Here is a 13,168-nt window from a genome sequence, read left to right as displayed (position 1 = left end):
TTATCCCATAATAAGGACTGCATTGTCAGTGAAGCATTAACTCCAAAGTTCATCATTCATCTGTGTCAACAGTCTGTGATTCGTTTGCAACTCACCCAAATCATACAATCTCTTTTTCTGTGTAACCAAAAAAACACCACCAACGTGGTCCGATTGTAGTTAAAACAGAAATAATGAAGAATGATCTTTGTAGTTCATTTGTAACCAACACAATCTCTTGATACCCCTGTGTAACAATCAAATTGAAGTGAATTTGTAGCCAACTCGAACTAACTTTGTACTACAAATACTTTGTTTACACTGCCAACAGCTTAACTCCCACACACAAAAAAGCCCATTTTGAGCCTTAGGGGCAAACAGCCCTGAAAGTTGGAGTAAACTCATACGAATCTTGAAGAGATCAAGCTCCCTGATAGTTGGATACGAATCTAGACTGCTAACAAAATAGTAACAAGGAATAGGACACTAAGTGTTAACCTCCCCTTTAAATAAAACACATAAAAAATAAACAATAAAAAAGACGAGACACAACGAAAGAGATCTTGATCCAATATAATCCACCATGTCACTTACCATCTCATCTTCCCTCACCGCTGGAATCTTCTGGCTTGCATACTTTGCCTCCCTCGCCCGTAGCGATCTATCTGACATCAGCACCATCAAGTACAACCACACCGGTACTCCGTTCGACATAGGTGGCAACACTCGCGGCTACATGGATGATCTGAAGATGGATAAGAAGTTCTTCTTCAACTGGGGCAAGACGCGGATTAATCTGACCGAGTATTTGATTCAGCATAACCGCAACAACTCGCACTGGTCCAATGTGATCAGTATTGATGAGCCGGAGGATAAAGAGGTAGGTGTCCTGTTTTTCTTCTTCAGATACCGTCTGCATTGCGGAAGTTGGCTGTCATCATTGCTATTTTGTTGTTGGAGGCTGCGCCTTTGAACAAGTCAGGTGACGTTGAACCATGTTGGCTGTCATCATTGCTATTTTGTTGTTGGAGGCTGCGCCTTTGAACAAGTCAGGTGACGTTGAACCATTCTCGAAGGTTCCACAGTCAGGATATTCTTTTCCTTCCCACAGATCTCTTCCCCACAATTTTTCCTTAGATAATGCGGTGCAGTACCTATTTCATATTTTGGACCTTTGATAATGTGCTCTACTTATTGTAGCTTCCCCTTCTTCCAGTCTTTGGCCATTCTTCTCAGGTGTCCTGTAGAGATATGTACCTACCTAATGGGTGAGGTATAAAAAAGTACCTACCTACTAAACTTTTCAGTAGAGTCAGTGGCTAGTCCTCCATGAAAGCTAGGGGAGCATCACCGCTTGCCTTTTTCTCTACTGTGTTTTCTTCTTCTGACTCCCCCTCGGCCACCCTACACACGGCCCTGATTTAGGTACCTACTGTAAACAGATCGGTTTATTTAAGGATTGCCCTTTTGAAAATCTTACGAAACTTAGGTGGAATGCACACTGGAGAAACGCGTTTCATGCAACGGAGTTTCACGAAACCCGAGAGTTAAGATTAACACACTATAATGCGACCTAATACCTACTAAACTTTTCAGTAGAGTCAGTGGCTAGTCCTCCATGAAAGCTAGGGGAGCATCACCGCTTGCCTTTTTCTCTACGGTGTTTTCTTCTTCTGACTCCCCCTCGGCCCCCCTGAACGCGGCCCTGATTTAGGTACCTACTGTAAACAGATCGGTTTATTTGAGGATTGCCCTTTTGAAAATCTTACGAAACTTAGGTGGAATGCACACTGGAGAAACGCGTTTCATGCAACGGAGTTTCACGAAACCCGATAGTTAAGATTAACATACTATAATGCACACTCAGTTTCATGAAAGCATGAAACGCTTTTCTCCAGTCTAAATTTCGCTTTGATTTCCAATAACTAAGCACTTCTGAATTAGGTACCAATAACTTATATCTTCACTCAGTTTCATGAAAGCATGAAACGCTTTTCTCCAGTCTAAATTTCGCTTTGATTTCCAATAACTAAGCACTTCTATATCTTATATCTTTTTCATCAACAGGTATTTGAGAGATATCATGACAAGCAGGGAGAGGATTTCCTCGATGAAATGATCAGAGAACTGGACGACAAAGTACAAAATGACTTTCCCCTCAAGTTTCGCATCGTCTATGAACTGTATGGAAACATTACTAATAAAACTGGTAAGTAAAGACTATATTGAGTAGCCCAGTTGCAAACTCGATGAAATGATCAGAGAACTGGACGACAAAGTACAAAATGACTTTCCCCTCAAGTTTCGCATCGTCTATGAACTGTATGGAAACACTACTAATAAAACTGGTAAGTAAAGACTATATTGAGTAGCCCAGTTGCAAAAAGGCACAATTTCGCATCGTCTATGAACTGTATGGAAACATTACTAATAAAACTGGTAAGTAAAGACTATATTGAGTAGCCCAGTTGCAAAAAGGCACAATTTTTTAACAGTGCCAAAGCTGAACATCTCGGAACTTTGACCCTAATACAGGGTGGTCCAGAGTTACCTAACGGTTTTTAAAATGATGCTACACGTTCAATTTTCAAGACAAAAGAGTGATATTTATTGTAAATGAAAGATAACAAAATGAGGTTTACTTTTTTGGACATTTTGTTTGCAATGCTGATCAGGTGTGGAAAACAACGCTAGCCGAAAATTCGCCATAATTTTGTTTGACCCTAATACAGGGTGGTCCAGAGTTACCTGACGGTTTTTAAAATGATGCTACACGTTCAATTTTCAAGATAAAAGAGTGATATGTTTGTAATGCTGATCAGGTGTGGAAAACAACGCTAGCCGAAAAATCGCCATAATTTTGAATACATTCAATCTGTGTGGAAAATTCTAGCATTTTTTGGTCTATAGCACGAATTCCTCGATAAAAAGCCCCCGTTAACTCATTCAGAGTCCTTGTCCAATAAATTGTACACCTTGTTTTTAACATATTTCCATAAAAAATGGTCGCACGAGCTAAGATCGGTTGAAGAGGGAGGAAAATCAAAATAGGTGCGAAAGTTCCTCTGAGCATTAATCACTACTTTTAAAAATTCACTACTTTTAAAAATGCCTCCACAGCGAAAGCTCGATGTTGCGGGGTCCACGACTACATTGTAACAAAACCTCATTTAGTTCTGAACTTAGTGATGTTTATTTCAACAAGCTACGACAAATTATAACAAAGTTATGGGCAAATCAAATTCGTCAGGTAACTGGACCACCCTGTATAACTAATTAATGTCAACTTTGCCAGAAATACCATAATAGTAGTAGTCTACTGCTGAAGTAAAGGGACCTTTCAGGCCTATGCAAGCAGTATAAATAAGCACTATTATAATACCTATAGGATATACGCCGATTTAGGATGAAGCTCGATGTTGCGGGGTCCACGACTACATTGTAACAAAACCTCATTTAGTTCTGAACTCAGTGATGTTCATTTCAACAAGCTACGACAAATAAATTATAACAAAGTTATGGGCAAATCAAATTCATCAGGTAACTCTGGACCACCCTGTATAACTAATTCATGTCAACTTTGCCAGAAATACCATAATAGTAGTAGTCTACTGCTGAAGTAAGGGGACTTTTCAGGCCTATGCAAGCAGTATAAATAAGCACTACTATAATATCTATAGGATATACGCCGATTTAGAATGGGGAAAGTAAAAAACCCTACCTAGATGGCAATTTGACTTACCGCAATTCCTTTTTCACCACAGACAGGATCTATCACAGTTTCGACAAGATGATGCGCGTGCGCAATCTCATCGTGAAGGATTTCGAACAGTTTGCGGAACGGCGCATTCTCAAGCTTCCCATCATGCAGAAACGATACTTCCGCTCTCTATTCTTCTACAACTGCAACCTGGAGAACATTAACGAACTTCGACACTACATTCGGTGAGTTTGGGGAAGCAACCTCCGTGGCCGAGTGGGTATCACACTAGACTTGCACGCAGAAGGTCCGGTTTCGATTCCCGGCGAGGCCGAGGTTTTTTTCGGCTCTGTACTTGGAGTTCGGGGTGCACTCAGCCTCGTGAGGATAATTGAGTAGCTACTTTAATCGAGTAGCGACCAGTGGCGGAATTAAAAGTCAAAGAAACGAGCGATGATAAATATGATGATTGAGTATATAAGTGAAAGACTTGTAGTACTGTGATACCCACAACGATACCCACAACGTTGTGAAAAAGCTCTCTGCTCCACCATAAAGATTCATGATTTGATTTGAAGGTGAGTTTGGGGATGAAGGTCTTAACACAAAGGCCCTAGCAGGGATGAAACGAAGGTTTTTGCTGTAGGTTCCCGTTCGATTTCCGCGATAAAAAGGTATAATTTTATTAGGAACGAGCAGGGACTGAACACATTCAACTATACACGTCCCTACGTGCAGGACTACAAGACCAAGTATCACTACGACTACAGCTACAGGACCAAGTATCATCAAGCATACACTACGAGCAGGGACTGAACACATTCAACTATACACGTCCCTACGTGCAGGACTACAAGACCAAGTATCACTACGACTACAGCTACAGGACCAAGTATCATCAAGCATACACTACGAGCAGGGACTGAACACATTCAACTATACACGTCCCTACGTGCAGGACTACAAGACCAAGTATCACTACGACTACAGCTACAGGACCAAGTATCATCAAGCATACACTACGAGCAGGGACTGAACACATTCAACTATACACGTCCCTACGTGCAGGACTACAAGACCAAGTATCACTACGACTACAGCTACAGGACCAAGTATCATCAAGCATACACTACGAGCAGGGACTGAACACATTCAACTATACACGTCCCTACGTGCAGGACTACAAGACCAAGTATCACTACGACTACAGCTACAGGACCAAGTATCATCAAGCATACACTACGAGCAGGGACTGAACACATTCAACTATACACGTCCCTACGTGCAGGACTACAAGACCAAGTATCACTACGACTACAGCTACAGGACCAAGTATCATCAAGCATACACTACGAGCAGGGACTGAACACATTCAACTATACACGTCCCTACGTGCAGGACTACAAGACCAAGTATCACTACGACTACAGCTACAGGACCAAGTATCATCAAGCATACACTACGAGCAGGGACTGAACACATTCAACTATACACGTCCCTACGTGCAGGACTACAAGACCAAGTATCACTACGACTACAGCTACAGGACCAAGTATCATCAAGCATACACTACGAGCAGGGACTGAACACATTCAACTATACACGTCCCTACGTGCAGGACTACAAGACCAAGTATCACTACGACTACAGCTACAGGACCAAGTATCATCAAGCATACACTACGAGCAGGGACTGAACACATTCAACTATACACGTCCCTACGTGCAGGACTACAAGACCAAGTATCACTACGACTACAGCTACAGGACCAAGTATCATCAAGCATACACTACGAGCAGGGACTGAACACATTCAACTATACACGTCCCTACGTGCAGGACTACAAGACCAAGTATCACTACGACTACAGCTACAGGACCAAGTATCATCAAGCATACACTACGAGCAGGGACTGAACACATTCAACTATACACGTCCCTACGTGCAGGACTACAAGACCAAGTATCACTACGACTACAGCTACAGGACCAAGTATCATCAAGCATACACTACGAGCAGGGACTGAACACATTCAACTATACACGTCCCTACGTGCAGGACTACAAGACCAAGTATCACTACGACTACAGCTACAGGACCAAGTATCATCAAGCATACACTACGAGCAGGGACTGAACACATTCAACTATACACGTCCCTACGTGCAGGACTACAAGACCAAGTATCACTACGACTACAGCTACAGGACCAAGTATCATCAAGCATACACTACGAGCAGGGACTGAACACATTCAACTATACACGTCCCTACGTGCAGGACTACAAGACCAAGTATCACTACGACTACAGCTACAGGACCAAGTATCATCAAGCATACACTACGAGCAGGGACTGAACACATTCAACTATACACGTCCCTACGTGCAGGACTACAAGACCAAGTATCACTACGACTACAGCTACAGGACCAAGTATCATCAAGCATACACTACGAGCAGGGACTGAACACATTCAACTATACACGTCCCTACGTGCAGGACTACAAGACCAAGTATCACTACGACTACAGCTACAGGACCAAGTATCATCAAGCATACACTACGAGCAGGGACTGAACACATTCAACTATACACGTCCCTACGTGCAGGACTACAAGACCAAGTATCACTACGACTACAGCTACAGGACCAAGTATCATCAAGCATACACTACGAGCAGGGACTGAACACATTCAACTATACACGTCCCTACGTGCAGGACTACAAGACCAAGTATCACTACGACTACAGCTACAGGACCAAGTATCATCAAGCATACACTACGAGCAGGGACTGAACACATTCAACTATACACGTCCCTACGTGCAGGACTACAAGACCAAGTATCACTACGACTACAGCTACAGGACCAAGTATCATCAAGCATACACTACGAGCAGGGACTGAACACATTCAACTATACACGTCCCTACGTGCAGGACTACAAGACCAAGTATCACTACGACTACAGCTACAGGACCAAGTATCATCAAGCATACACTACGAGCAGGGACTGAACACATTCAACTATACACGTCCCTACGTGCAGGACTACAAGACCAAGTATCACTACGACTACAGCTACAGGACCAAGTATCATCAAGCATACACTACGAGCAGGGACTGAACACATTCAACTATACACGTCCCTACGTGCAGGACTACAAGACCAAGTATCACTACGACTACAGCTACAGGACCAAGTATCATCAAGCATACACTACGAGCAGGGACTGAACACATTCAACTATACACGTCCCTACGTGCAGGACTACAAGACCAAGTATCACTACGACTACAGCTACAGGACCAAGTATCATCAAGCATACACTACGAGCAGGGACTGAACACATTCAACTATACACGTCCCTACGTGCAGGACTACAAGACCAAGTATCACTACGACTACAGCTACAGGACCAAGTATCATCAAGCATACACTACGAGCAGGGACTGAACACATTCAACTATACACGTCCCTACGTGCAGGACTACAAGACCAAGTATCACTACGACTACAGCTACAGGACCAAGTATCATCAAGCATACACTACGAGCAGGGACTGAACACATTCAACTATACACGTCCCTACGTGCAGGACTACAAGACCAAGTATCACTACGACTACAGCTACAGGACCAAGTATCATCAAGCATACACTACGAGCAGGGACTGAACACATTCAACTATACACGTCCCTACGTGCAGGACTACAAGACCAAGTATCACTACGACTACAGCTACAGGACCAAGTATCATCAAGCATACACTACGAGCAGGGACTGAACACATTCAACTATACACGTCCCTACGTGCAGGACTACAAGACCAAGTATCACTACGACTACAGCTACAGGACCAAGTATCATCAAGCATACACTACGAGCAGGGACTGAACACATTCAACTATACACGTCCCTACGTGCAGGACTACAAGACCAAGTATCACTACGACTACAGCTACAGGACCAAGTATCATCAAGCATACACTACGAGCAGGGACTGAACACATTCAACTATACACGTCCCTACGTGCAGGACTACAAGACCAAGTATCACTACGACTACAGCTACAGGACCAAGTATCATCAAGCATACACTACGAGCAGGGACTGAACACATTCAACTATACACGTCCCTACGTGCAGGACTACAAGACCAAGTATCACTACGACTACAGCTACAGGACCAAGTATCATCAAGCATACACTACGAGCAGGGACTGAACACATTCAACTATACACGTCCCTACGTGCAGGACTACAAGACCAAGTATCACTACGACTACAGCTACAGGACCAAGTATCATCAAGCATACACTACGAGCAGGGACTGAACACATTCAACTATACACGTCCCTACGTGCAGGACTACAAGACCAAGTATCACTACGACTACAGCTACAGGACCAAGTATCATCAAGCATACACTACGAGCAGGGACTGAACACATTCAACTATACACGTCCCTACGTGCAGGACTACAAGACCAAGTATCACTACGACTACAGCTACAGGACCAAGTATCATCAAGCATACACTACGAGCAGGGACTGAACACATTCAACTATACACGTCCCTACGTGCAGGACTACAAGACCAAGTATCACTACGACTACAGCTACAGGACCAAGTATCATCAAGCATACACTACGAGCAGGGACTGAACACATTCAACTATACACGTCCCTACGTGCAGGACTACAAGACCAAGTATCACTACGACTACAGCTACAGGACCAAGTATCATCAAGCATACACTACGAGCAGGGACTGAACACATTCAACTATACACGCCCCTACGTACAGGACTACAAGACCAAGTATCACTACCACTACGACTACAGCTACAGGACCAAGTATCATCAAGCATACACTACGAGCAGGGACTGAACACATTCAACTATACACGCCCCTACGTACAGGACTACAAGACCAAGTATCACTACCACTACAGCTACAGGACCACGTATCATCAAGCATACACTACGAGCAGGGACTGAACACATTCAACTATACACGCCCCTACGTGCAGTACTACAAGACCAAGTATCACTACCACTACAGCTACAGAACCAAGTATCATCAAGCATACACTACGAGCAGGGACTGAACACATTCAACTATACACGCCCCTACGTACAGGACTACAAGACCAAGTATCACTACCACTACGACTACAGCTACAGGACCAAGTATCATCAAGCATACACTACGAGCAGGGACTGAACACATTCAACTATACACGCCCCTACGTGCAGGACTACAAGACCAAGTATCACTACCACTACAGCTACAGAACCAAGTATCATCAAGCATACACTACGAGCAGGGACTGAACACATTCAACTATACACGCCCCTACGTGCAGTACTACAAGACCAAGTATCACTACCACTACAGCTACAGAACCAAGTATCATCAAGCATACACTACGAGCAGGGACTGAACACATTCAACTATACACGCCCCTACGTACAGGACTACAAGACCAAGTATCACTACCACTACGACTACAGCTACAGGACCAAGTATCATCAAGCATACACTACGAGCAGGGACTGAACACATTCAACTATACACGCCCCTACGTGCAGGACTACAAGACCAAGTATCACTACGACTACAGCTACAGGACCAAGTATCATCAAGCATACACTACGAGCAGGGACTGAACACATTCAACTATACACGCCGCTACGTGCAGGACTACAAGACCAAGTATCACTACGATTACAGCTACAGGACCAAGTATCATCAAGCATACACTACGAGCAGGGACTGAACACATTCAACTATACACACCGCTACGTGCAGGACTATAAGACCAAGTATCACTACGATTACAGGTACAGGACCAAGTATCATCAAGCATACACTACGAGCAGGGACTGAACACATTCAACTATACACGCCGCTCGTGCAGGACTATAAGACCAAGTATCACTACGACTACAGCTACAGGACCAAGTATCATCAAGCATACACTACGAGCAGGGACTGAACACATTCAACTATACACGCCCCTACGTGCAGAACTACAAGACCAAGTATCACTACGACTACAGCTACAGGACCAAGTATCATCAAGCATACACTACGAGCAGGGACTGAACACATTTGGTTCGCACTCAACCTTTACTGATTCTTTAGCAAAGGGAAATTTCAGGCTGGTATGCTCCCTGTTTAAAGTCCCCCAGCCAGACTAGGCTGGTCTACTCCCTGTTTAATGTTCCCCAGCCAGGTTATAGAAGGAGAGAGAGAGAGAGAGAACGTATGGACTAAAAGGTCTAACTAGTCTAAAATGTCTAAATGCATAAAAAACGTTCTTTCAACCGTGTTACAAATACATGTTCAAGTATATTTGGGTTTGCTTAGTTTTCACAATCCTTAAAACTAGTTGTTTCTGTATGACAGTATGAGTTAACTTATAGCCTAGGTAGTTAAAACTAGTTGTTCCTGTATGAGTTAACTTATAGCCTAGTTAAAACTAGTTGTTTCTGTATGAGTTAACTTATAGCCTAGTTAAAACTAGTTGTTTCTGCATTAGTTAACTTATAGCCTGGTTAAAACTAGTTGTTTCTGTATGAGTTAACTTTGTTTCTGTTATGAGTTACTGAAAAAGTGAAAACAAATTTCAGGCTGGTATGCTCCCTGTTTAAAGTCCCCCAGCCAGACTAGGCTGGTCTACTCCCTGTTTAATGTTCCCCAGCCAGGTTAGAGAGAGAGAGAGAGAGAGAGAGAGAGAGAGAGAGAGAGGACGTATGGACTAAAAGGTCTAACTAGTCTAAAATGTCTAAATGCATAAAAAACGTTTTTTCAACCGTGTTACAAATACATGTTCAAGTATATTTGAGTTTGCTTAGTTTTCACAATCCTTAAAACTAGTTGTTTCTGTATGAGTTAACTTATAGCCTAGTTAAAACTAGTTGTTTCTGTATGAGTTAACTTATAGCCTAGTTAAAACTAGTTGTTTCTGTATGAGTTAACTTATAGCCTAGTTAAAACTAATTGTTTCTGTATGAGTTAACTTATAGCCAGGACACCAATCTGAGTTTGAACTTGGCTTAACTTTAAGAACTCTCAGATGAAGAAATCACTTTTTTCCATTAATTTTAAACCAGATTATGTAATCCGAGAACTAAACTTAAACCGAGTTTAAACTCACTTTGTGGTCCGGGGAATTGATGTGTTCACTTGAACCTTGTCCTTCATTCGTTTCCGTCTCATCTTGACAAACATGGCAAAGACATTTAAAATCAAACTTTATAATATGCAGTTCAAATGTAATGGTGTCATTCTGCATAAATCCATTATCATCATCCAAAAAAGTAGATACATCTGTAAGATCATGTAATATAAAGCAATTATCTTCAGAGTGGTCGAAAGTATGTAATTCATAGCACTCATCATCATCATCATTGTTGAAATTATGTGCGTGCATATCCTCCACAAATGGCTTGTGTGATATCATTGTTAGTTGGTAAACAACATCACTTTCCCATCTTAGTTTGAGATTAGAATAATGCTCTAAGGAAACTATACAATATCCTTCATCATTATAATATGCACAAATAGCCCATGGCTGATTTTTAATGTAAAATCTTTTGGAATAAAAAGGAACGTTCGCATTCAATTTCTTTCTCGTTATTTTAACTTTCAAGATCTTGGTAAAACCGGTATAAATATTCCTAGGTTCATTATTCAGCTCAGAACTATTAATCAATTCCATAATATCATCTTTAAATTTAGGGATGAGTTCATCTGTTTTTAAAGCCTTTTGAAAGTCAAACATGGGAATTCTGGAAAACCTAATCTGTACCAGTAGTGTTTTCAATATATTTCCCGAGACTATTTCTACTACTTTTGCTTCACTTTTGTTTGTTTTGTCTGGAATGTTTCCATCTTCAGAACGGTCAGCAGTTTCATTAGGATAATTGATTTCACTATTGTTAGAATGATCAGTGCTCTCCTGACTAGAAAGTTCATGTACAACCAATTTGTCATTTACCTTGTCAAATGACATATTTGTACTTTCTTTGTCCGAGTCATCAAAGATAAACAAATCATCTGAGTATTTGTTAAGGAAACCTTCAATAGGATATATTTCAGTCCAAGAATCATCTGCTTTGCTGCTATTACTACAACAATCCTCATTAAGATTGGATTCACCCTGAGTGTCTCCTGCATGATCATTCTTCACTTCATAATCATTGTCAATCTGTTCTTGTTTTCTAGTGTACATTATATTCTTGTCATGCCAAGTCAGAGTAGCTTTGAGTAAATCAATTTCCGCAGCACAAAACCAATCAGACTGGAGTAAATCAACCAATACATCATAGTTCAGATCAACAAAGGTTTCATGTTTGATAAATAGTTCCATGTGTTGGTATACATAGGTTTTCAGTCTGTCATACAGATAAGATAGATCATGTGTCTTAGAAGTGTTAAGCAATGTAACAATAGAGTTTATCTTGAAACGCCTTAGTTTGGAAATATAAATTTTCAAGTCAGCATGAAGTTCTGTCAGCTTGTATCGATCAGCAAGATGTAGAAGTTCACACAGAACAACTTTACTCATTGCAGTCAAATCAATATCAACGCCATGAATATAACAGAGCATATTGTAGAAACTTTCTTCATGTTTTATACCTTGGAGGACGAGTTTCTCATCGGTGGTATTTTCAAAATGTTCTTTTAAGAGAGTTGCAAACACTTGACTGGTTACAGTCATCATACTTCTACAAGCATGGTATTGTTTCTTGTTGATGACAAATGTAACATCACAGAGCTCCTTATTATTGAGCATTGTTTGTGCAATCCTGTCCAGATGCTTTTTCCTGTACTTTACATGTTCCTTGATATGAGACATGTTGAATCTGAGAACATGTAAACAAACAAATTATTGGCTGTCACAGCTATTGTTTCCTATGTCATAAAGTTTGTCACAGGTGGGAATTAAACCCCTGATAGGTACTTAGTTCAATTTTGATGAATCTCAAAAACTTAGGAATGGCATAGTCCGGCATAGAGGAAGTGTGTGGCCCCACATGGGTGGGTAGATAGGTACAACCCGAAATAGAGTTGTAATCTGTACAAGTCTACAGTCTTTCTAAAGTTTCTCTCACTTACCCTCAAAAGTTGGTGAATTCACAGGAATTAAATGTATTTTCTATGTCCAATGAAGTAGTCTACCTATTTGATTTTATTTTCCACTCACTAGATTACAATAATACAACAATAAAAGATGGAATTGGGGGAAAAGATGTTTAGAGATTTTCTTGGTAAATGAAATCATTTAAATTATTCACAATAAAAATTTGCCCACGACTAGCTCAGTTTACCACTCCCATCCTTTCCATCATTGTATTAAAAAATAATTAAAAATAAAAAGAATAAAATTGAATTTATCCATATTAAAATTTGAGCATGTTGATTTATTTTCTTTAGATAGAGTAACATACATTACAAATGGCAGATGGTTCTTACT

The 13,168-nt window shown here is 41.3% G+C and overlaps 2 protein-coding genes across 2 annotated transcripts; one reads left to right on the top strand and one right to left on the bottom strand.

Moving 5' to 3' along the window:
* Positions 1 to 9: 9 nt before the first annotated feature.
* Positions 10 to 4,261, top strand: LOC103513380. Its single transcript, XM_008478205.3, has 5 exons — positions 10 to 859; positions 2,047 to 2,094; positions 2,234 to 2,327; positions 3,744 to 3,924; positions 4,258 to 4,261. The coding sequence occupies exons 1-5, from the start codon at positions 563 to 565 to the stop codon at positions 4,259 to 4,261; spliced, it is 624 nt and encodes a 207-aa protein (XP_008476427.1). The 5' UTR covers positions 10 to 562.
* Positions 4,262 to 10,403: 6,142 nt separating this feature from the next.
* Positions 10,404 to 13,162, bottom strand: LOC113469128. Its single transcript, XM_026826598.1, has one exon. It carries the CDS (start codon positions 12,548 to 12,550, stop codon positions 10,826 to 10,828), a length of 1,725 nt encoding a protein of 574 aa, XP_026682399.1. The 5' UTR covers positions 12,551 to 13,162; the 3' UTR covers positions 10,404 to 10,825.
* Positions 13,163 to 13,168: the final 6 nt, after the last annotated feature.

This window comes from Diaphorina citri, unplaced genomic scaffold (genome assembly GCF_000475195.1).
Source record: "Diaphorina citri unplaced genomic scaffold, Diaci psyllid genome assembly version 1.1 scaffold965, whole genome shotgun sequence".
Classification (NCBI taxonomy): Eukaryota; Metazoa; Arthropoda; class Insecta; order Hemiptera; family Psyllidae; genus Diaphorina; species Diaphorina citri.
Note: the sequence above shows the minus strand (reverse complement) of the source record. Positions and strands in the feature narration are given on the sequence as shown.

Excerpts from the sequence above, each read along its gene's own strand:
- LOC103513380 (XM_008478205.3), top strand. The coding sequence starts at position 563 with ATGTCACTTACCATCTCATCTTCCCTCACCGCTGGAATCTTCTGGCTT. Across the intron at positions 2,095-2,233 it reads GAGAGGATTTCCTCGATGAA|ATGATCAGAGAACTGGACGA; the intron begins ATGATCAGAGAA and ends AAACTCGATGAA. Across the intron at positions 2,328-3,743 it reads AAACACTACTAATAAAACTG|ACAGGATCTATCACAGTTTC; the intron begins GTAAGTAAAGAC and ends TTTTCACCACAG.
- LOC113469128 (XM_026826598.1), bottom strand. The coding sequence starts at position 12,550 with ATGTCTCATATCAAGGAACATGTAAAGTACAGGAAAAAGCATCTGGAC.